This window comes from Elephas maximus, chromosome 4, assembly GCF_024166365.1.
Source record: "Elephas maximus indicus isolate mEleMax1 chromosome 4, mEleMax1 primary haplotype, whole genome shotgun sequence".
NCBI classification, from domain to species: domain Eukaryota; kingdom Metazoa; phylum Chordata; class Mammalia; order Proboscidea; family Elephantidae; genus Elephas; species Elephas maximus.
Window position 1 is genome coordinate 64,107,917 of NC_064822.1, and position 20,764 is coordinate 64,128,680.

The 20,764-nt window shown below is 42.5% G+C and overlaps 1 protein-coding gene across 1 annotated transcript in view; it reads left to right on the forward strand.

Moving 5' to 3' along the window:
• The first annotated feature begins 639 nt into the window (after positions 1–639).
• The window catches only part of LOC126076233 (antigen WC1.1-like), a 30,688-nt gene continuing 10,563 nt past the window's right edge, over positions 640–20,764 (forward strand). The window contains exons 1-7 of the mRNA XM_049884812.1: positions 640–724; positions 4,426–4,746; positions 14,069–14,377; positions 14,480–14,797; positions 16,726–16,818; positions 16,894–17,208; positions 17,766–18,080. Coding sequence (XP_049740769.1) covers positions 640–724; positions 4,426–4,746; positions 14,069–14,377; positions 14,480–14,797; positions 16,726–16,818; positions 16,894–17,208; positions 17,766–18,080 — 1,756 coding nt within the window. The remainder of the gene's footprint in view (positions 725–4,425; positions 4,747–14,068; positions 14,378–14,479; positions 14,798–16,725; positions 16,819–16,893; positions 17,209–17,765; positions 18,081–20,764) is intronic.

Consider the following 20,764-nt stretch of genomic DNA (forward strand, 5'->3'; position numbering starts at 1 on the left):
GCCTCCACCACTTGATGAATCCCACCTGACCCCCTCTGTGTTCAGCTGTGAATTTCTATCCTCTGGTTTCCATTTTCAGCTGACCTGATACTTTTGTATTCCCAGCCTTCTTGGGGGTCTGCTTCAGCCATGAGCTCAGTCACAGGGAAGAACCACGGTATGATTACACCAAAGAAGTCCTCCCACAGGCCAAAGAGATGAGGGTAAACTGATCATAGCCCTCTGGCCCAGAATGGTCTTACAGTTGCACTGATCAGCCAGAGAGCAGGACCTTTATGGGCAGAGAAGTCCACTTATGCTTTTTGATGTAGTTTTTCGGCCCCAGCCCCGATGACGGGGTCCAGTTTATGAGGCCCGGTTCTCAGGGACCTAAGGAAACATGATGTCAAAGCGCTGTGTTGCTCATATAAGGAGGTATGTAAGATTCAGACTCTAATTGGTGTTTGAGCTTCAGAAAGTGGCAGATTAAAGTCTCCGATAGCATCTGAGATGGTAAAAGGTGTCTCTATTGGCTCTCGGTAGGGAGGATGTCAGGGGATGTGTCTATATATTCCCTTCCCACTCTGTAGAACGTTTGTCAGTACGCTGATACCTCTTCACAGGGGTTTTTTTTTGTAGTTGGGCTGTGGCCTTGGTGACATGGGAGTCAGGATAGCTTTGAATGGACATCTCTCTCTCCAGGGACTCTGTTTTCTCCTCCTCATCACCCTAGTGGGTGCTCCAGGTAAGAATTGCCTCCTTTTCCTGGGATCAACAGTAAATGGATGGACATGGTGGTGAAGGGGCAGGTCTTTGGAGTCATGGAGCCAAAGCCTCAATGTAGACGATATATTTTTGACCAAAAAGAAACCACAGTGATTGTGAATATTTGTTCTTCTCCTGTGGAGTGTTAACTGGTCATAGTGGCAGAATTTGCTGTGAATTAATATCTGGTCCCTGACGGAGCTGGGTAGGTTTCAATCCTCTCCAATGTCTCCCTTGTTTTCATATCCCTTTAGTCCAGGTAGCTCCCAATGTGTGGGAAGGATCAGCGATTGATCCAGGCTGGGTCTCTGGGCTGCTCCTCACATATGCTATTTACTCGACTCTTTTTCCTCTCCCTGACTATCCCATCAGGACTCTAGTATTTCTGTTAGTTTCTGGCTATGAGCTTGTATGTGTGTGTGCAGTGGGTGTGAGGGGTATGTAAAGGTTATCTGTGTGAGAGGGAACAGGGCTGCCAAGAAGTGATCGAGTCAGTTTGTAAAATATACCATGCTCACACTGTTGGGGTGTGGGCCTATGTGACTGAGTGTGTGTGATGATAGGCAGCGGCAGAGGTTCCACAAGTCAGCTGTAACCTGATCATAGATAATCTTGCACCTGCCTGCCTCTTTCTAGTGCCTCTCATTGAAATCCTATGGCCTCTTTGCTGCTTGACTGCAGTGTCTGCCTGGCACGGGGCTCTGGGTGAGGCTTTGCCTCTGGCCTCACCTCTCCCTCTCAGGTCTCCACTGTAGAGCAGAGAAACCTGCAGCCATGAGAGGGGCCCTCTTGTTTACAAGCGTTAACTGATATTGTGGGTTAAGAGTAGAGCTCCTGCCCCAGTCCTGGTGAGCTGTTTTTTTAATTTACTGGGGTCCTGGACTGGTCTTTTTCCACCCCTAGGAACTATTATTGGAGAAGAATCCCAGGCTTTTGAATTCTGTGGGGTGTATTTTCTGTCTGATGTAATTTTTCTGTCCTTTCCTGCAATCTGATTTCTACTGGCCACCTGACTCAGAGGACCTCAGCGTCAGGGACTGTGCTGCAGCCCAGAAGGGGTAACTCTTTCAGGATTTGGGTATTGGTCCAGGCTGAGGTTTTGATGGCTGCCTCCCTTCAATGCTCCTTGTCTTCCTCCTGCTCAGTTCTTAAGTCCCCATAACTCTTGGGAAACTCCACCCCTTCAAGTTTCTACTTCTCGAGTGTTGGCCAGATGCTATTTATTTCATTATAAACTACAGAAATTGCACAAAGTGTAAGCATACAGCTCGATGAATTACCACAAAGGGAATACAGTCTCATAATCACCATCTAGCTCAATAAGTAGAACATAACCTCTCCCCTAAACATTCCCATTATGCCCCTTCACAATGCCTGTCCCCTTTCCTCTCTCCAGTGATAACCACTAACGTGACTTCTAATGCCATAGACGAATTCTTCGTATATTTGAACATGGTATCATACAGTATATATTTTTCCATGCCTGACTTATTAAATATTTTGTTTTTGCAATTCATCCATGTTGTTGCATTTCATCATAGGTTGCACATTTTTATTGCTCTATATTAGTCTTTTATATAAATATACCACGATTTAGTTTTTCATTCAACTGTCACTGGACATGTGGGCTGTCTCTAGCATTAAGCATTTTTATAATGCTAGTTCGAGCATTCTTGTATATGTTTTTTGCAGGTCTTTACCATTTTTGCTGATGTCATTCCCATTTAATACTCTTTTACCTCAATGGGGTCACATTTCTCTTCAGCTTGGGCCTGATTTTTCTTTCCTATCTTACCAGATCTTCAGTGCTTTTAAAATAAAATTTTAGTATATATTTTATTCCATGTTTTAGTTATTCTCAGAAGCACAGTTGGTTTAAACAATCTAGCCCACCATTACTAGGAATGGTTTTATTGACATTTTCGAAGAGAACTGAACATGTAAACTTACTTGTAGGATCTTATTTTAACCCTTTGATCCTGCCTCAATATCAAGCCTATCCTGAAACACTAAGTAAGCCTCCCAGGATGATTCCTCTTCAACTCTCTTTTCACCCCTTCCTCCACCCGTTTATCTTTGCTTCCTTCTTAGGACAGAACTCCTCATAATCTTGTCAAGGTTAGCATCTGCCAAGAGGTGCTCTTCTTCTGTTGTATCCCCTTTTTGCTTCCTGAAGGGAAGCACGTAGACCCATGCCTAGACCTGAGCGGTGTGAACAGGTAACCCAGGGACAAAGTCTTGGTTGGAATCCAAGAAAGATAATTCTTTTTTAAAATTTTATTGTTTTAGGTAAAAGTTTACAGTGCAATTTAGTTTTCCATTCAAAAATTTATATACAAATTGTTTTGTGATATTGGTTGCAACCTCTGCAATGTGTCAGCACCCTCCTCCTTCCCACTCTGGGTTCCCCATGTCCTTTTGTTCAGTTTTCCTGTCCCTTCCTCCCTTCTCATCTTTGCTTTTGAGCAGATGTTGCCCACTTGGTCTTGTATACTTAATTGAACTATGAAGCATATTCCTCAAGTGTGTTATTGTGTGTTTTATAGGTCTGTCTAATCTTTGAGTGGCTTCAGTTCTGAGTTAGCAGGGTGTACAGAGGCCATGGTCTCGGGGGTTCCTCCAGTCTCTGTCAGACCAGTAAATCTGGTCTTTTTTTTGAATTTTGTTCTGTATTTTTCTCCTGCCCTGTCTGGGACCCTCTATTGTGATCCCTGTCAGATAAGTCAGTGTTGGTAGCTGGGCTCCATCTAGTTCTTCTGGGCTCAGGCTGGTGGAGGCTGTGGTTCATATGGTCCATTAGCCCTTTGGACTAATATTTTCTGTGTGTCTTTGGTTTTCTTCATTCTCCTTTGCTTTGGGTTGGATGAAACCAATAGATGGATCTTAGATGGTCCCTTAAAAGCTTTTAAGACCCCAGACGCTTCTCATCAAGGTAGGATGTAGAACGTTTTCTTTATGAGCTATGTCAATTGACCTAGTTGTCCCCCAAGACCGTGGTCCCCAGCCCTTAGCCCCAGAAATTCAGACCTTCGAGGTGTTTGGATGTGCCTAGGAAGCTTGTATGACTTTGCTTTGGTCAGAAAGACAATTCTTATATGTCTGTCTCCAGAATGGCTTTGAGTCTAAAAGTAATGGAGGTAATCCTAAGGCTGAAGGAAACTCACTTCTGTGTTCCCTAGAGGAAAGAAGGAGTGTGGGTACTGGAGGAGAAACCTGATGTACCACGATAGAAGTGGTGTGGGTATCAGATCCATGAAAAACCCAGAAAGCAGAATTTGTCACTCAGACAGAAGTTTTTAGTTCGGATCAAGGGATCAAGACAGGCAGATAAATCTTCACGCTGTCTACCTGGCTGCTCTGCTACTCTGGAGGGGGTCCTTCTGTTTCTAAAATAGACAGGAGCGCTCCCTGTGGGAGAGAGAAGGAGAAAAATAATCTTACCGTTGGCATCATGGGCACTGAGCAGTAAGTGAGATGAAACTCTGTTTTCTCCTCCTCAACACCCTGGTGGGTGCTCTAGGTAGGAGTTGCCTCCCTTTCCTGGATCAACAATAAGTGGGTGGATATGTCAGTGACGGGACAGGACCCTGGCACATTTACTAGGAGGGCAGTATCCAGAGTCCTCTAAGGCCTGGCCTCCCAAAACATCTCCTGTGTCCTGTGTCTGTATCTGTCTTGCAGATGTAGAGCTGAACCTGGAGAATGGAGGCCACCGCTGTGAGGGGAGTGTGAAGATTAAGTACCAAGAACAGTGGAGAATGGTGTGGGATTTCAACTGGAACTTGAAAAAAGTGGCTGTGGTGTGCAGACAACTGGAATGTGGAGCTGCTGTAGATGCTCCTGTAAGGCCTCATTTGGGATCAAGGATTGGAGTCACTTGGCTTGACCAATTTTCCTGTGAGGGAACAGAACCAACTATCAATAGATGTTCATATTTTGATCATAGCCATATGAAAAATTTTAATGATACCCCTGCCTGGAATGTTGGAGTGGTATGCTCAGGTAAGGATTTTCTGGTCTTGCAGGGGATTCCGGCATAAAGGCCTCAGTCTCATTACTAGAATTACTGTGAGAATTCAGGATCACAGCTTCCTGAGTGTCCCTGGGTGAAGTCTACCCTCAAAGAGTGATTCCGAGAGTATTAGGGGGTCAGCATAAGGGCTTCTTTGACCCAGGAAAGTAAAGGCCTTGACCTATGAGTTCCTGGAACCCTCAAATGTTGGTGTGTCTTGAGATGTGGGGAGATTGGGTCAGGAGGTGTAGTGCTAAAACTGCTCAACAACTATTTACAACTATGGAGCTGAAACTTCCCTGGGTTCTGTCTTCTCAGGTGTAAAATGGACACCTGTGACTCAGGCTCACCTAGTATTCTTTTGAGGTGTGACAGTCTATGACTTCCACTCAATCATGTTTTTGTAGAAGATTATTAGCCTCTAACAATGGCCCTAAAAATAAGACTTGATCAGGGACTATTTGGAACTTTAGATACAGAAATAGCTCTAGTTTCTGAGAATTCAGGAAGGACTTGTTGAAGTGGATTTTTGTGTGACTTTCTTACCATAAAATATTAAATCCCCTATCCTCCTCCCACCAGCATTGCCCAGGAAAACCTTGTCTGTCTGCAATTTCTAGAACCGCAGACAGAGAATCTTATCCTGTGTCCTGTGCCAGGAAGCAATCCAGAGAGGCATTATTCCATTTTGACTCCATAAGTCTGAGTCCTTCCAAGGAGGACCTACATTTAGACCTGGGTTAGGTCTCTGGAACCTCCCCTGATGCTTGAGGTAAAGGGATATCTGTGCTTCTTCCAGTTTATCTTACACAAGGCTAACTTTGTGGGAGTTGGTGGTGATTGGTCCACAGATTCCACAACATTTAAGGCAGAAGTACTAGTGAAGTAAGGTCCCTATTAGCACAAATGGCTTGTTCTAGACTGCTAACCTAAAGGTTGGTGGTTCAAACCCACACAGTGGTGCTGCAGAAGAAAAGGGCTGGTGACCTCCTTCCATTAAGATTAAAAAAAAAATTGTTGGTGTCAAGTTGATTTTGATTCATAATGGCATTATAGGACAGAGTAGAACTGACCAATAGGGTTTCCAAAGATTCAAATTGCTAACCTTTTGGTTAGCAGCCATAGCTCTTAACCACTGTGCCACCAGGGCCCCACTGTACCACCAGGGCTCCTCCATTAAGATTAGGGCCAAGAAAACCTTATGGAGCAGTTCTACTCTGTAACGCATGTGTTCGCCATGAGTTGGAATCAACTCAACAGCAACCAACCAACAATAACAACAACAACTATTGAATTCAGTGTCCCTGGGCGGTGCAAACAGTTAATAAGCTTGGCTGCTAACTGGAAGGTTGGAGATTTGTGTCCACCCAGAGGTGCCTCGAAAGAGAGGCCTGGCAATCTACTTCCAAAAATCAGTCATTGAAAATCCTACGGAGAAATGTTCTATTCTGACACACATGGAGTTGCCATGAGTCAGAATTGATTTGATGGCAACTATTTTTTTTTTTTTTTTAATTAGTACTAGTGAAGCCAGTGAATGAGAGACACTGTGGTCAAAATTAGTGTGTTTTCTATAAAACAACTTTTACAAAATTGTTGTTCCTTTGATTTCTTGTCACATTGTCCTTTTTGGGTGTTTATAAGTTTAGACTAATGTGGAATAGGGTATGGGTTTCAGTATCTCTTAGGAATTAAAAAGCATTGATCCTGGAATCTTGTTATTCTCTGCTTGTGGTGATTGGTAGAAAAGTCACCAGACATGTAAATAGTAAAGTGATTTCCAAGAATTAAAAAAACAAAAAAAAGCTGGGGTAGTATGCCACTGTAAATCTGATCTGGCCTCCTCCACCTGGGGACTTCAGCTGTACTTTCCCTAAATGAGTTCATGTGAAACACAACAAAGAGCTTTCTGTCTACCTGAGACGTACCTTCTGCCAGATCTCATCGTCTGTTGAAGAAAAACAGATAAAAAGCACATAATGAAAGGTGCTGTACTCTTTTGAGTTCCAAGCTCTGTTAACTTTTGACTAGGACAATGATTAAATCATTGAATCATTCTAACTCACTTTTGCCTGCCATCATTTTTTAGAGATATCACAAACAAATCATTACCTGGTGAGAACTTTGCTGTTTAATCTCAGAGTTTAACCATAGTCCTTGATGTGAATATTTTATGAACTTTTTGGGCGATATGCTGAGTCATCCCTTTAAGTTGAGTATCATAGAATTGTCAAGCAAGGCTGATCTGTATATATTTTTTCCAGTTAGAAACCTCTTTACTTTTTAAATTATGTAAATAATAATGCTTACTAGAAAATTAACAGAATAGTGAAAATTCTAAAGAACAAAAAATCCTACACAATTCTGTTTTTAAGTTTTTATGTCTCACTTTTTTTAGTAGCCATACAGCTTAAATAGTTACCGGACTTTCAATTTTTTGTGAGCTGCATTCCTTATAACCCAGATTTATTTACAATAAACAATCTAGACAGGCCAAGTTTCCTGCTGAAATCATTCTTAGTTAAACACTCCCTTGGTTATCTTCCAGTTAGTAAATCCCATCAGAAAGGTCTTGTGGTCAAAACTGCCTTAGGCTGGATTCTCCATGGAAGCAAAACCAGTGAAGTGTGTATACATAAAGTGCATGACATAAATGTGTATAATTTAACAAATAATTTTAAAGTAAACATTCATGTAATAACCAGCCAAACCAAGGAATTGCATTGCTAGCACCCAAGAAGCTGCCTCATCTCTCTTCCTGATCACACCATTCTGCCTTCCTCCTGGAGGTGCCACTACACTGACATTTGTGATAGCCATTCCTTGCTGTTATTTATAAATTTACTAATGATGAATACATGTTTAAATTATATAGCTGAGTCATGCCAGTTGTTGAACACGTGAAGGACATATGTCCTCTGTTACTTTAAATTAGTTACTGAGGCGTGCAGGTTATTGTTCATCTGCAACTCCCCTCAGATGCATTCTTTGCCCTTCTCTGCCTTGAGTTGGGCCCAGGAAGGCTGGGCCCTCTGATTGGATGACCTGGGCCCTCTTGCTATCTTACTTTTAGTTGAGTTCAGTGGAAGAGGAGAAAGATGAGCTATATCTTCCCTGCTTGGGTCCCCCATCTCCGGCAGTGACTCTATCCCTTCACTCCTATGAGTGTCCTTTGCTTCTTACATTCAACTCTCACTGTGCTCTTTTAATATGATTTCTTTCCCTTGACTGTTCAACCCCAAACCCAAACCAGTTGCCAAAGAGTCAATTCTGACTCACGCATGCCATAGAGTTTTCAAGGCTGTGCCCTTTTGAAAGTAGATCACCAGACCTTTCTTCTGAGAAGTCTCTGGATTGGTTTGAATCTCCAACCTCTCAGTTAGTAGTCAAGTGCTTAACCATTTGCACCACCCAGGGATTCCCTATTCAGCCCTACTCATGTGCCATACTTGTTGCCATTGAGTTGATTCCAACTCATGGTGTCCCCATGTGCCACAGAGTAGAACTGCTCCACAGGATTTTCTTGGCTGTTATTTTTATGGAGACAGATTGCCAGGCCTTTCTTTCATAGCATCACTGGGTGGGTATGAACCAAAAGCTGTTTATGCCAGCTAAGGACCTTCTATTCAGCCCTCAGGGTGATAAAAGGCTTCTCACTTTGCTAGTCTCTGATTGTTTCCATATACCTTGGTTCCCTGCAATCCTGCCCACTCTCTGTAAGTAGTTTTTTTCTTTAAAAATCGGTTGATTTGAACCTTCTGAGTTGAATTTTGTTTCTTGCCAGATCCTGAATAATATGTGTGGTAAAGTTCATTAATTAATCTTCCAATGTGAAATCAAACTTGCAAAGCTGGGATAAAGCTAGTTTGGGTTGATGTATTATCTTTTCATATTTTTCTAGATTCTAAAAAAAAAAATTTTTTTTTTATCTGCTAATTTTTTTCAGTGAAGGCTATTGGTTCAATTTCCTTAAATATTATAGCCCCCACATGTCTGTCAACTTGTCATACTGTGGGGGCTTATGTGTTGCTGTGATGCTGGAAGGTACGCCACTGGTATTAAGATACCAGCAGGGTTGCCCATGGTGGGAAGGTTTCAGCTGAGCTTCCAGACTAGGACAGACTAAGAAGAAGGACCCGGCAGTCTACTTCTGAAAAGAATTAGCCAGTGAAACCTTTGAATAACAGCGGAACTTTGTCTGATATAGTCCCAGAAGATGAGCCACTCAGGGACTCAAAAGATGACTGGGAAAGAGCTACCTCCTCAAAGTAGAGTTGGCCTTAATGACATGGATGGAGTAAAGCTTTCAGGACCTTCATTTGCTGATGTGGCATGACTCAAAATGAGAAGAAACGGCTGCAAACATCCATTAATAATTGAAACCTAGAATGTATGAAGTATGAATCTAAGAAAACTGGAAATTGTTAAAAATGAAATGGAACGCATAAACATCAATATCCTAGGCATTAGTGAGCTGAAATGGACTGGTATTGGCCATTTTGAATCAGGTAATCGTGTAGTCTACTATGCTGGGAATGACAACTTGAAGAGGAATGGTGTTGCATTCATCATCGAAAAGAACATTTCAAGATCTATCCTGAAGTACAATGCTGTCAGTGATAGGATAATATCCACATGCTTACAAGGAAGACCAGTTAATATGACTATTATTCAAATTTATGCCCAATCACTAAGGCCAAAGATGAAGAAATTGAAGATTTTTATGAGCTTCTGCAGCCTGAAATTGATTGAACGTGCAATCAGGATGCATTGATAATTATTGGTGATTGGGATGTGAAAATTGGAAACAAAGAAGAAGGATTGGTAGTTGGAAAATATGGCTTGATGATAAAAAACAGTGCTGGAGATCTAATGATAGAATTTTGCAAGACCAACGACTTCTTCATTGCAAATACCTTTCTTCACCAACATAAATGGCGACTATATACATGGACCTCACGAGATGGAACACACAGGAAGCAAATCTACTACATCTGTGGAAAGAGATGATGGAAAAGCTCAATCTCATCAGTCAGAACAAGTCCAGCGGCCGACTGTGGAACAGATCGTCATTTGCTCATATACAAGTTCAAGTTGAAACTGAAGAAAATCAGAGTAAGTCCACGACACCCAAAATATGACCTTGAGTGCATCCCACCTGAATTTAGAGATCATCTCAAGAATAGATTTGACATGTTGAATGAATACTAATGACTGAAGACCAGATGAGTTGTGGAATGACATCAAGGACATCGTACATGAAGAAAGCAAGGTCATTGAGAAGACAGGAAAGAACGAAAAGACCCAGATGGATGTCAGAAGAGACTCTGAAACTTGCTCTCATATGTTGAACAGCTAAAGCAAAAGGAAGAAATGATGAAGTAAAAGAACTAACAGAAGATTTCAAAGGGCAGCTTGAGAAGACAAAGTATTATAATGACATGTACAAAGAGGTGGAGATAGAAAATCAAAAGGGAAGAACACGTTCGGTGTTTCTCAAGCTGAGAGAACTGAAGAAAAAATTCAAGCCTTGATTTGCAATAGTGAAGGATTCTACGGGGAAAATCCTAAATGATGCAGGAAGCACCAAAAGAAGATGGAAGGAATACACAGAGTCCTTATACCAAAAAGAATTCGTCGACATTCAACCATTTCAAGAGGTAGCTTATGATTGGGAAATGATGGTACTGAAGGAAGAAGTCCAAGATGCACTGAAGGCATTTGCGGAAAACAAGGCTCCAGGAATTGACGGAATATCAGTTGAGATGTTTCAATAAATGGATGCAGCACTGAAAGTGGTCATTTGTCTATGCCAAGAAATATGGAAGAGAGCTTCCTGGCCAACTGACTGGAAAAGGTCCATATTTATGCCTATTCCCAAGAAAGGTGATCCAGTCGAATGCAGAAATTATAGAACAATATCATTCATATCACAGGCAAGCAAAATTTTGCTGAAGATGTTCAAAAGCAGCTGCAGCAGTATATCTACAGGGAACTGCCAGAAATTCAGGCCAGATTCAGAAGAGGACGTGGGGCCAGGGATATCATTGCTGATGTCCGATGGATCCTGGCTAAAAGCAGAGAATGCCAGAAGGATGTTTACCTGTGTTTTATTGACTATGCAAAGGCATTCGATTGTGTGGATCATAACAAATTATGGGTAACATTGAGAAGAATGGGAATTCCGGAATACTTAATTGTGCTCATGTGGAACCTGTACATAGGTGAAGAGGGAGCTGTTTGGACAGAACAAAGGGATACTGAGTGGTCAGGAAAGTTGTGCATTAGGGTTGTGTCCTTTCACCATACCTATTCAATCTGTATGCTGAGCAAATTATCTGAGAAGCTGAATTATATTTAGAAGAATGGGCATCAGAATTGGAGGAAGACTTATTAACAACCTGGATTATGCAGATGACACAACCTTGCTTGCTGAAAGTGAAGAGGACTTGAAGCACTTACTGATGAGGATCAAGGACCACAGCCTTCAGTATGGATTGCACCGCAATATAAAGAAAACAAAATCCTCACAACTGGACTGGTAAGCGAAGTCATAATAAACAGATAAAAGATTGAAGTTATCAAGGATTTCATTTTACTTGAATCCACAATCAACACCCACGGAAGCAGCAGTCAAGAAATCAAAAGACACATTGCACTGGACAAATCTGCTGCAAAGGACCTCTTTAAAGTTTTGAAAAGCAAAGATGTCGGTTTGAAGACTAAGGTGCGCCTTAGCCAAGCCATGATATTTTCAATTGCATCATATCCGTATGAAAGCTGGACAACGAACGAATAAGGAAGACCGAAGGAGAACTGACACCTTTGAAATGTGGTGTTGGCGAAGAAGATTGAATATACCATGGACTGCCAAAAGAACGAGCAAATCTGTCTTGGAAAGGTAAAACCAGAATGCTCCTTAGAAACAAGGATGGTGAGACCACGTCTTGCATACTTTGGACATGTTGTCAGGAAGGATCAGTCCCTGGAGAAGGACATCATGCTTGGTAAAGTACAGGGTCAGTGGAAAAGAGGAAGACTCTCAACGAGGTGGATTGACGCAGTGGCTGTAACAATGGGCTCAAGCATAACAACAATTGTAAGGATGGCACAGGACCGGGCAGTGTTTCGTTCTGTTGTGCATAGGGTTGCTCTGAGTTGGAACCAACTCGAAGGCACCTAACACTGACAACAAATATTATAGAATTACTAAGCTTTATTATTTATTCATGTAACTTATCAGTTTAATCCAAATTTCCAGGTTTATTGGCTTATCATTGTTCCTAATATCTTTTTATCATATTTTTAATGTCCACAGAATTTTTAATGATTTCTCCCTTTAATAATGATCATTTGTTCCTTTTCTTTTTAAATTGTGATCATTTTTGCTCCAAATTTGGACCATCTGCTCCTTGGAAATGGTATGAGGCAGTTCTACTCTGTCCTATTGGGTCACTATGAGTTGGAACGGACTTGATGGCAATGGATTTGGTTTCTTGGTTCTTTGGTTATTTTATGATACCTTTGGAAGGTCGTGAGAATCTTCTGCACTTAATGCAAGACTTCCTGAGGGAAAAACATAACCTTTAATGAAATAACAGCACACTCATCTATCCCTATTTTCTCCTCTGCAATCTCACTCATCTTCAGCTCCACTGGTGAGTTGTACCACTTTAGCACTGGGTGGCTAAAGGGTTCTCTGAATTCCATTACATCTAGATTCAAGTGAAGATAAATTCTTTCTAGTGCTATGAGTCGGAATCAACTTGACAATGAGTTTTTAAAAGGAGGATGAAAATATCGTCATTAACCTCATGGAAAACAAACTAAAACATAAAGGTACAAAAGTGGTCAATCACTGCTTCAATATTTCTTATCCTAAATGTCTGGCACGTTTATGGATTCACAGAGGAGGCCTGGCATAAGTGGTAAGAAATAATTGTTAAAAAATAATTCTGACAAAGCTAAAATTAAATTTAACGAGTTTATTTGGTTTCAGAAAGATTCATGAATTGGGTAGCACATTCCCAGTAAAATTAGGAAGTACTCTCCCGAACAAGAGCAAATGGGGAATTTATATAAAAAAACAAAGAGGCAGAGAGAAAGATAAAACAGAGCATTAAAAAATATATTTTGACCTACCCTCAAGGTCATGCAGAGAGCAAAAGGTGCAAAGTGCATCTTGTCTTTTCAGAAAGGCCTGTTTAATGTCTAAGTTAAACATTTAAGCAAGTAGGCTAGTCAAGATGTGTGCACTAGCCAAAATGTTTGTGCAAGCCAACAAGGTCAAAGGAAATAGGAATTTCAAACAGGGGCTTTCAGGTGAGATCTTTCAGGCTCTAATTCCAGCAAGTCTGGCGGACAAAGTATAAATTTAACAGTACCCTTCACAATTTCTTTTCCTTCTAACTCATGTGCTAGATGGGAGACCAGGTACTACTATTTTTTTTTAACCAAAAACCAAACCCATGGCTTGACTCTGGCTCATAGTGACCCCATAGGATGGAGTAGAACTGCTCCATAGGGTTTCCAAGGCAGTAATCTTTCCAGAAGCTTACTGTCACATCTTTCTCCCGTGGAGTGACTGGTGGGTTCGAACCGCTTGTTAGCAGCCAAGCACTTGACCGCTGTGCCACCAGGGCTCATTTATTAATGCAAACCTGTTGCAATCGAGTTGATTCCCACTCATAGTGACCCTATAGTACAGAGCAGAACTGCCCCGTAGGGTTTCCAAGGAATGGCTGCTGGATTGGAACTGCCAACCTTTTTGGTTAGCTGCTGAGCTCTTTACCACTGCACCAACTCACATTGGCCCTATACTTGACCTATAAGGTACAGGATGTAAGAAGAAGGAAGCAGTTCTCAGCCATCTTAAGATTCTACCCTATTTTTTTTAAAATCAACTGCCAGAGTGATCCTGCAGGTCACATCTCAGTACTCGGGCTGAATGTCCATTCAATAAGCAGTTTGATCCTGGTCCTATCTGGTCCCACATAGCCTTTTCCAGGGATTCAGGTTTTTCTGAACTAATAGCAAAGTTGTTACTTGACATTGTCAATTTCCTTTGTGGAAGTCCTATCGGGACTCTGTTTTTTTTTTCATTGTTCTGTCTGATTTAATTAAACTACATTTACAGAAGGCTGATTCTCCCTGTGATGAACATTTGCTCTTTTACTTCTTGATCTAACTCAGCACCTGAGTCATTCTCTCTAGGACAACACATGTTTTCTCAATGTTCCTATGGCTGTTTACTCTCGGTGATCTCCCAAGGGTTAGGTGCACTCACTACGTTTTTTCCTTTTCCTTCCTCAGGATTTGTCCATCTGGCTGGTGGGAATGGACCATGCTCAGGGCGAGTTGAAATATATACTGGAACAGAATGGATGCCAGTGTCTGATAGGAACTTCACGTTCCCCACTGCCCATGTCATCTGTGCAGAGCTGCGGTGTGGCAAGGCTGTGTCTGTCCAGCGGGACGTGCCCTTGAGAGACGCCCACGGACAGGTCTGGACTGAAGAGTTCCACTGTGAGGGACAGGAGCCTGAGCTCTGGTTCTGCCCCAGAGTGCCCTGTCCTGGAGGCACTTGTTCCCACAGTGGGGCTGTCCATATCAACTGTTCAGGTGAGACTCAGAGAAGAACTTTAATCTGTTCCTCCTCTCCTCAATTATGTTAAAATTAGAAAATCACTTAGTTTTGTTGAAACTCCTGTCACCTTCTCCCAGAATACACAGGACTGCGGCTTGTGTCTAAGGATGGCTCTGAATGTGAGGGCCGAGTGGAGATCCAGATTCTTGGAGAATGGGGACTGCTCTGTGACTCTCTCTGGGATCTGGCAGATGCCAATGTCGTCTGTCAGCACCGTGGCTGTGGGGTTGCCATTGCCACCCCAAGAGGAGTGCCTTTTCAGGAAGGAAGTGGCCAGGTTTGGAAGCACAAGTTTCACTGTTCGGGGACTGAGTCCCATTTATGGGAGTGCCCTGTGACTGCCTTGGGGTATCCTGACTGTTCCCAGGGAGATGCTGCCTCTGTGATCTGCTCAGGTAAGACAGATGAAGGGCTGATGCATTTAGGACTCTCCCTGATGGATATGTGCCTGGGTAGGGAGTCTTGAAGGTGGGAGCTATACGCGAAGATTTCTGAGGGATACCTTAGCTATTCTCATGGGTCATTCACTTTTCAGCTCCAGGCAGTAATTGAGGAAAGAATAATTTCACGTGGGCTCCAGCATGAGGGTCTCATTCTGTGGCTTCTGACTTGCTCACTCCTGCTCTTGACTCTGTTTCTTTCTTTTTTTAAAATTTAGCTGCAGGTTTGTTTTCTTTTTAAAATAATTTATTTTATTTTGATGTTGTTGTTGAGAATATACAAGCAAAAACATCTACCAATTCAAGTTTCTACATGTATAATTCAGTGACATTGATTATGTTCTTTGAGTTGTGCAACCATTCTCACCCTCATTTTCTGAGTTGTTCCTCTTCCGTTAACATAAATTCATTGCCCCCTAAGGTTTCTATCTATTCTTTTGAGTTGCTGTTGTCAGTTTGATCCCATATAGATAGATCTTAAAAGAGCATAATGTTCAAGGAAGATATTCTTTACTAATTAAGCTAAACTTGCTTGGTTTTAAGAAAACTTCAGGAGATATTTTTGGTTTAAGGTTTAAAGATTTTCTCAGGGCAATACTTTTGGGGGTTTCTCTAGCCTCCATAGCTCCAGAAAATCTGGAGTCCATGAGAATTTGAAATTCTGCCTTTTCCCCCTTTTGATAAGGATTCTTCTGTAGAATCTTTAGTCAAAACTTTCGATAAATGGTTGCTGGGCACCATCCAGTTCTGGTCTCATAACGGGCAGTTAGTTGGTTGTGGAAGCAATTAACCACACATTCCATTTCCTCCTCCTTTTCCTGACTCTGCTTCTTTCTCTGTTGTTACAGGCGAATAGAGACCATTTGCGCCTTGGATGGCAGCTTGCAAGCTTTTAAGGCCCCAGGCACTACACAATGAACTAGGAAGTAGAACAGAAGCACTAAATACCTTATTAGACCAGTTAACTGGGATGTCCCATGAAACCACTACCTTAAACCTCCAAACCAAGGAGTCAAATCCCATGAGCTATCTGGCTGTGCATAAGCAGACTCAGCAGCTACTTTTCGTGTGTGTATGTGTGTCGTTGTTGTAAATATACCTATCACACAACTTTTGGCAGTTTAACTTTTTACAGGTATATAACTTATTACTGCAATTACGTTAATTGGCTATGTAACCCTACCCTTAATCAATGTGATTTTTTCATCACCATAAACTGAAACTCATCACTCCATAAGCGATAACCCTCTCTTTCACCCTTTCTCCTGCCCCTGGTAGCCACTAAGGAACTTTGGTCTCTATACATTTGCCTATTCTTGTCTTTTTATATAAGCGAGGTCATAAAATATTTGTCCTTTTGTGACTGACTTATTTCACTCAGCATAATATCTTCAAGCTTCATCCATACTGTAACACCTATGAAGACTTCATTTCTCTTTCAGGCTGAGTAGTATTCCACTGTATGTATGTGCCACATTTTGTTTATCCATTCATCTGCTGATGGGCATTTAGGTTCTTCCTACCTTTTGGCTATTGTGAATAGCAGCTTCAATGAGCACTGGTGTACAGTCTCTCTTTGAGTCCCTGCTTTCAAGTCTTTTGGGTATATACCTAGGAGTGGAATTGCTGAGTCATATGGTAGTTCTATTTGACTTCATTTCTTAAGCTCTAATGTTTCTAACCCCAGGCCCATGGAGGTGAACATCAGAGCTGAGTTCATGGGGTGTGACCTGTGCCTTAGAAGGGCCCACACGTAGTTTAATGCTCTTCTGTCACTGTCTTGAAATCCTTCATAGTTTTTGAAAAAGTGACCCCATATTTTACTTTGCACTGAGTTCTACAAATTATATAGCTGGTCCTGCTGAATGGTATGCCCTTTGCAGGAAACCAGACCCAGCTTCTTCTCCCACACAACAGCTCTGTGTCTCACCCAGCGGGCGGTGCAGCCTCAGAAGACAGTGCTGCCAACTGCTCAGGTGAGTGGTCCCACACCACCAGAACTTTTTCTCATTCTGTATAAATCCCCCACTGACATGACTCTCTCTCCTCAGAGAGCAGGTGGCTCCGCCTGGTGGACGGGAGCAGTAGCTGTGATGGGAGAGTGGAGATCTTTCATCAGGGTTCCTGGGGCACAGTCTGTGATGACAGCTGGGACATGAAGGATGCCCACGTGGTGTGCAGACAGCTGGGCTGTGGAGTGGCCATTAATGCTGTTGGTTCTGCTCATTTCGGGGAAGGAACAGGACCCATCTGGATGAATGAACTGAAATGCACAGGAAAGGAGTCCCATGTGTGGAAGTGCCCTTCCCAGGGCTGGGGGCAGCACGACTGCAGGCACAAGGAGGATGCAGGGGTCATTTGTTCAGGTCTGCTGTCCATGTGCCCACATTGGGGGAGGCAGTGAGGAGCTCCACAGAGGGTGGGCCTAGCCCCTTGGGGAACATGAGCTGAATTAGCCTAACTAAGGGAAGTGAGCCTGCCATGATGCTTGGTATTCAAATAGCTGTGAATGATGGATTTCTACCTGCAGTGATTTCATTTGACAAGATTTTTTTCTAGTGTTCCAGATAAAGGCAGCATGTATATTTCAGAAGTAGTAAAAAAAGAAAACTAAATGGCTTGCAAATCCCCACCCATGTTTTGTGTGTATTAGTGCATCTCCCCGAAGCTGATGAATATCTGGAGGGCTGCTTCACCTCACCTCAGTTGTTCCAGTCCCTATAATGAGAGACAGCAGGGCACACGTGATTAAACTCTGATTAAGAAAAGAGATCAGAAAGGAATGTATGAATTCCTTCCAAGTGAGAAGCTCCCCTGCAGTGTCTGAAGATAAGCGGTTCCATCCCCTGGAGATGAAGGATCACAGCACTAAGTCAGCCACACTGGGTCCCAGTGCCCTCATTCTTTCCATCTCTATTTTCAGAGTCCCTGGCCCTCAGGCTGGTGAGTGATGAGCATGACTGTGCTGGCTGGCTGGAGGTCTTCTACAATGGGACGTGGGGCGGTGTCTGCAGAAGCCCAATGGAGCCCACCACCGTGTCTGTGATCTGTAGGCAGTTGGGCTGTGGGGACACTGGAGAGCTCAATATTTCTGCTGGTATCAGGGCAGTCTCTCAGCCTCTTTGGGTGGATGGAATCCAGTGTCAGAAAAGTGACACCACCCTGTGGCAGTGTCTTTCTGAACCCTGGAACGACAGATCATGCTCCCCGAAGGAAGCAGCTCACATCACTTGTGCAGGTGACTTATTTATCTGAATTTGGGTAGACTTTTTTTTTTTTATACCATCCTTTTACCATCCTTCAATGTGCTTGTTTTTGCAAATTATATTTTAATGGTGTGGCTTAAATTTCAGATTAAGCCTACAAAATGTATCTATCCAAAGAGAATGTCAAATCTTGAAACCCAAACCATAGCATGTTCTGAAAAAAAAAAAAAACGGGGCGGGGGGGTGGTGTTCAGGCCTGACAGCACTTTAAGTTAAAACACCTGGGAGACTGAATAGAAGACATGGGCATCTTGACCTTGTACTGTGTTGGAAACTTAAATTTTGTTCACTGGAGCTTATTACCTCAAATAAGGAAGACAAGAGATGAACCTTAATTTCTAATGAGTATATTTTAGTTGGAAACACTGGTGGCACAGTGGTTAAGAGCTACGGCTACTAACCAAAAGGCTGGCAGTTCAAATCCACCAGGCGCTCCTTGGAAACTCTATGGGGCAGTTCTACTCTGTCCTATAGGGTTGCTATGAGTCAGAATTGACTCGATGACAGTGAGCTTTTTGGTTTATGTTTTAGTTTGGAAATCCTGGTGGTGTAGTGGTTAGGAGTTCAGCTGCTAGCCAAAAGGTTGACAGTTCAAATCCACCAAGTGCTCCTTGGAAACCCTATGGAGCAGTTCTACTCTGTCCAATAGGGTCGCTATGAGCTGGAATCAACTCGTCATCAACAGATTTTATGTCTTAGTTATCTAGTGCTGCTGTAACAGAAATATCACAAATGGGCGGCTTTAACAAACAGAAGTTTATTCTCCCACAGTCTAGACATCCCAATTCAGGGTGCCAGCCCCAGGGGAAGGCTTTCTCTGTCAGTTCTGGGGGAAGGTCCTTGTCATCCATCTTCCCCTGGCTTAGGAGCTTTTCAGCGTAGGCACTCCTGGCACTCTGTTCCCGGCGCTGCTTTCTTCGTGATACGAGGTCTCCCTATCTCCCTGCTCGCTTCTCTCTTTTATATCTCAAAAGAGATTGTCTCAAGACACAACCTAATCTTGTAGATTGAGTTCTGCATCATTAACATAATTGTCTCCAATCCTGCTTCAGTGACATCATAGAGGTAGGATTTACAACACATAGGAAAATCACATCAGATGACAAAATGGTGGACAATCACACAATACTAGGAATCATGGCCTAGCCAAGTTGACACACATTTTGGGGGGGACGCAATTCAATGCACTTAGCATTTTGCTAAATTCCTATACGGAGAATAGCAATTAATTTTCACAAAAGACTATTAATTAAGTATGATGACAGTCATTATTCATTTGAGGAAACTGATGTTAATAGAGCTTCAGTGATATGCTCAGAGTCTCTTTGCTAACAAGTGCCAGAACTTTATATCCATCCAATATGCCCAGTTCCAAAGCACTGTCCTTTCCAATCTGCAATGCATTTTGTGATGTTCACACTTTCTGAGTTAGGTGATAAGTCTACAGATCTTTACTGGAAGAAGTACAGCTAGAATGCTCCTTGGAAGCAAGGATGGTGAGACTTAGTCTTACATACTTTGGACATGTTATCAGGAGGGACCAGTCCGTGGAGAAGGACATCATGCTTGGTAAAGTAGAGTCAGCGAAAAAGAGGAAGACCCTCAACCACTGTGGATTGACACAGTGGCTGCAACAGTGGGCTCTAGCACAGCAGTGATTGCAAGGATGGCGCAGGACTGGGCAGTGTTTAATTCCGTTGCACATAGGCTCTCTATGAGTCAGAATCAACTCAACGGCACTTAACAACAAATTATTTGCAAGGTCCAGTTACACGCATGAGGATAGAAAGCAGGAGAGGATATATGTGTAACTCCTCAGACGATTTCAACCTAATGATAAAGATCTATTGAGTAAATATGTTGGGAAGGACAAGTGACAGATTCTCTGAAGAGGGATGCTTTAGCAAAATCCTAAAAGATGAGCTTTACCTGTTGCCATTGAGTCATAGTCATCAAAGAGAAAAAAGGATAAAAGGATGTTTTGGCCAGAGGAAAAGCAAGTGGAAAGGTCACGGAGTGGGAAAGAGCATGGTGTATTTGAGAAACTGAAAGAAGCCCAAGATGGCTGAGCAGGGGGAACATTAGGGAAAATGAAGCTTGATGGCCTGAAGGGGTGGGCAGGAGCCAGAGTTTCTTAGGCTTATGCTGAAGAGGCCAGTGACACAGTCTCCCCATAATTTCTAGAGTTAAAGGACATCTAAACTTCTAGATGCAAAAGATAACTACATATCTTATAAACAACCCTCAGAACAATACCGTCAAGCCTCTCATCCTTACATCAGTCTTCATTAGAAGCCCAAGACTCCAAGTTCACCCTCAAAATCTGGACCCTCATTCTCATGATACTTTGATAATCCACAAATCTGGCCAGTATTACTCTTTGCCCTCTTGCCCTACTAAAGTAATTTGCCGGTGTCTCTTGATTTTTTTTCTACTGGATATTAACAAAATTCCCTATATCTTTAAGTTTACCTTCTTACTCTAAACAAAGCCTGCGTAGCCCCTAGTGACAGCGCTTTCCCTACAACCTTGCAAATAGAGGCTGTTTACTTTTCATATAATCCACTTTCCTCTAGGTCTAGAAGTGGCATCAGCATCTTCTTTGATCCCCGCTGAAACTCCAAAACATTTCTGCTCTGAAATTATTTTTAAATTC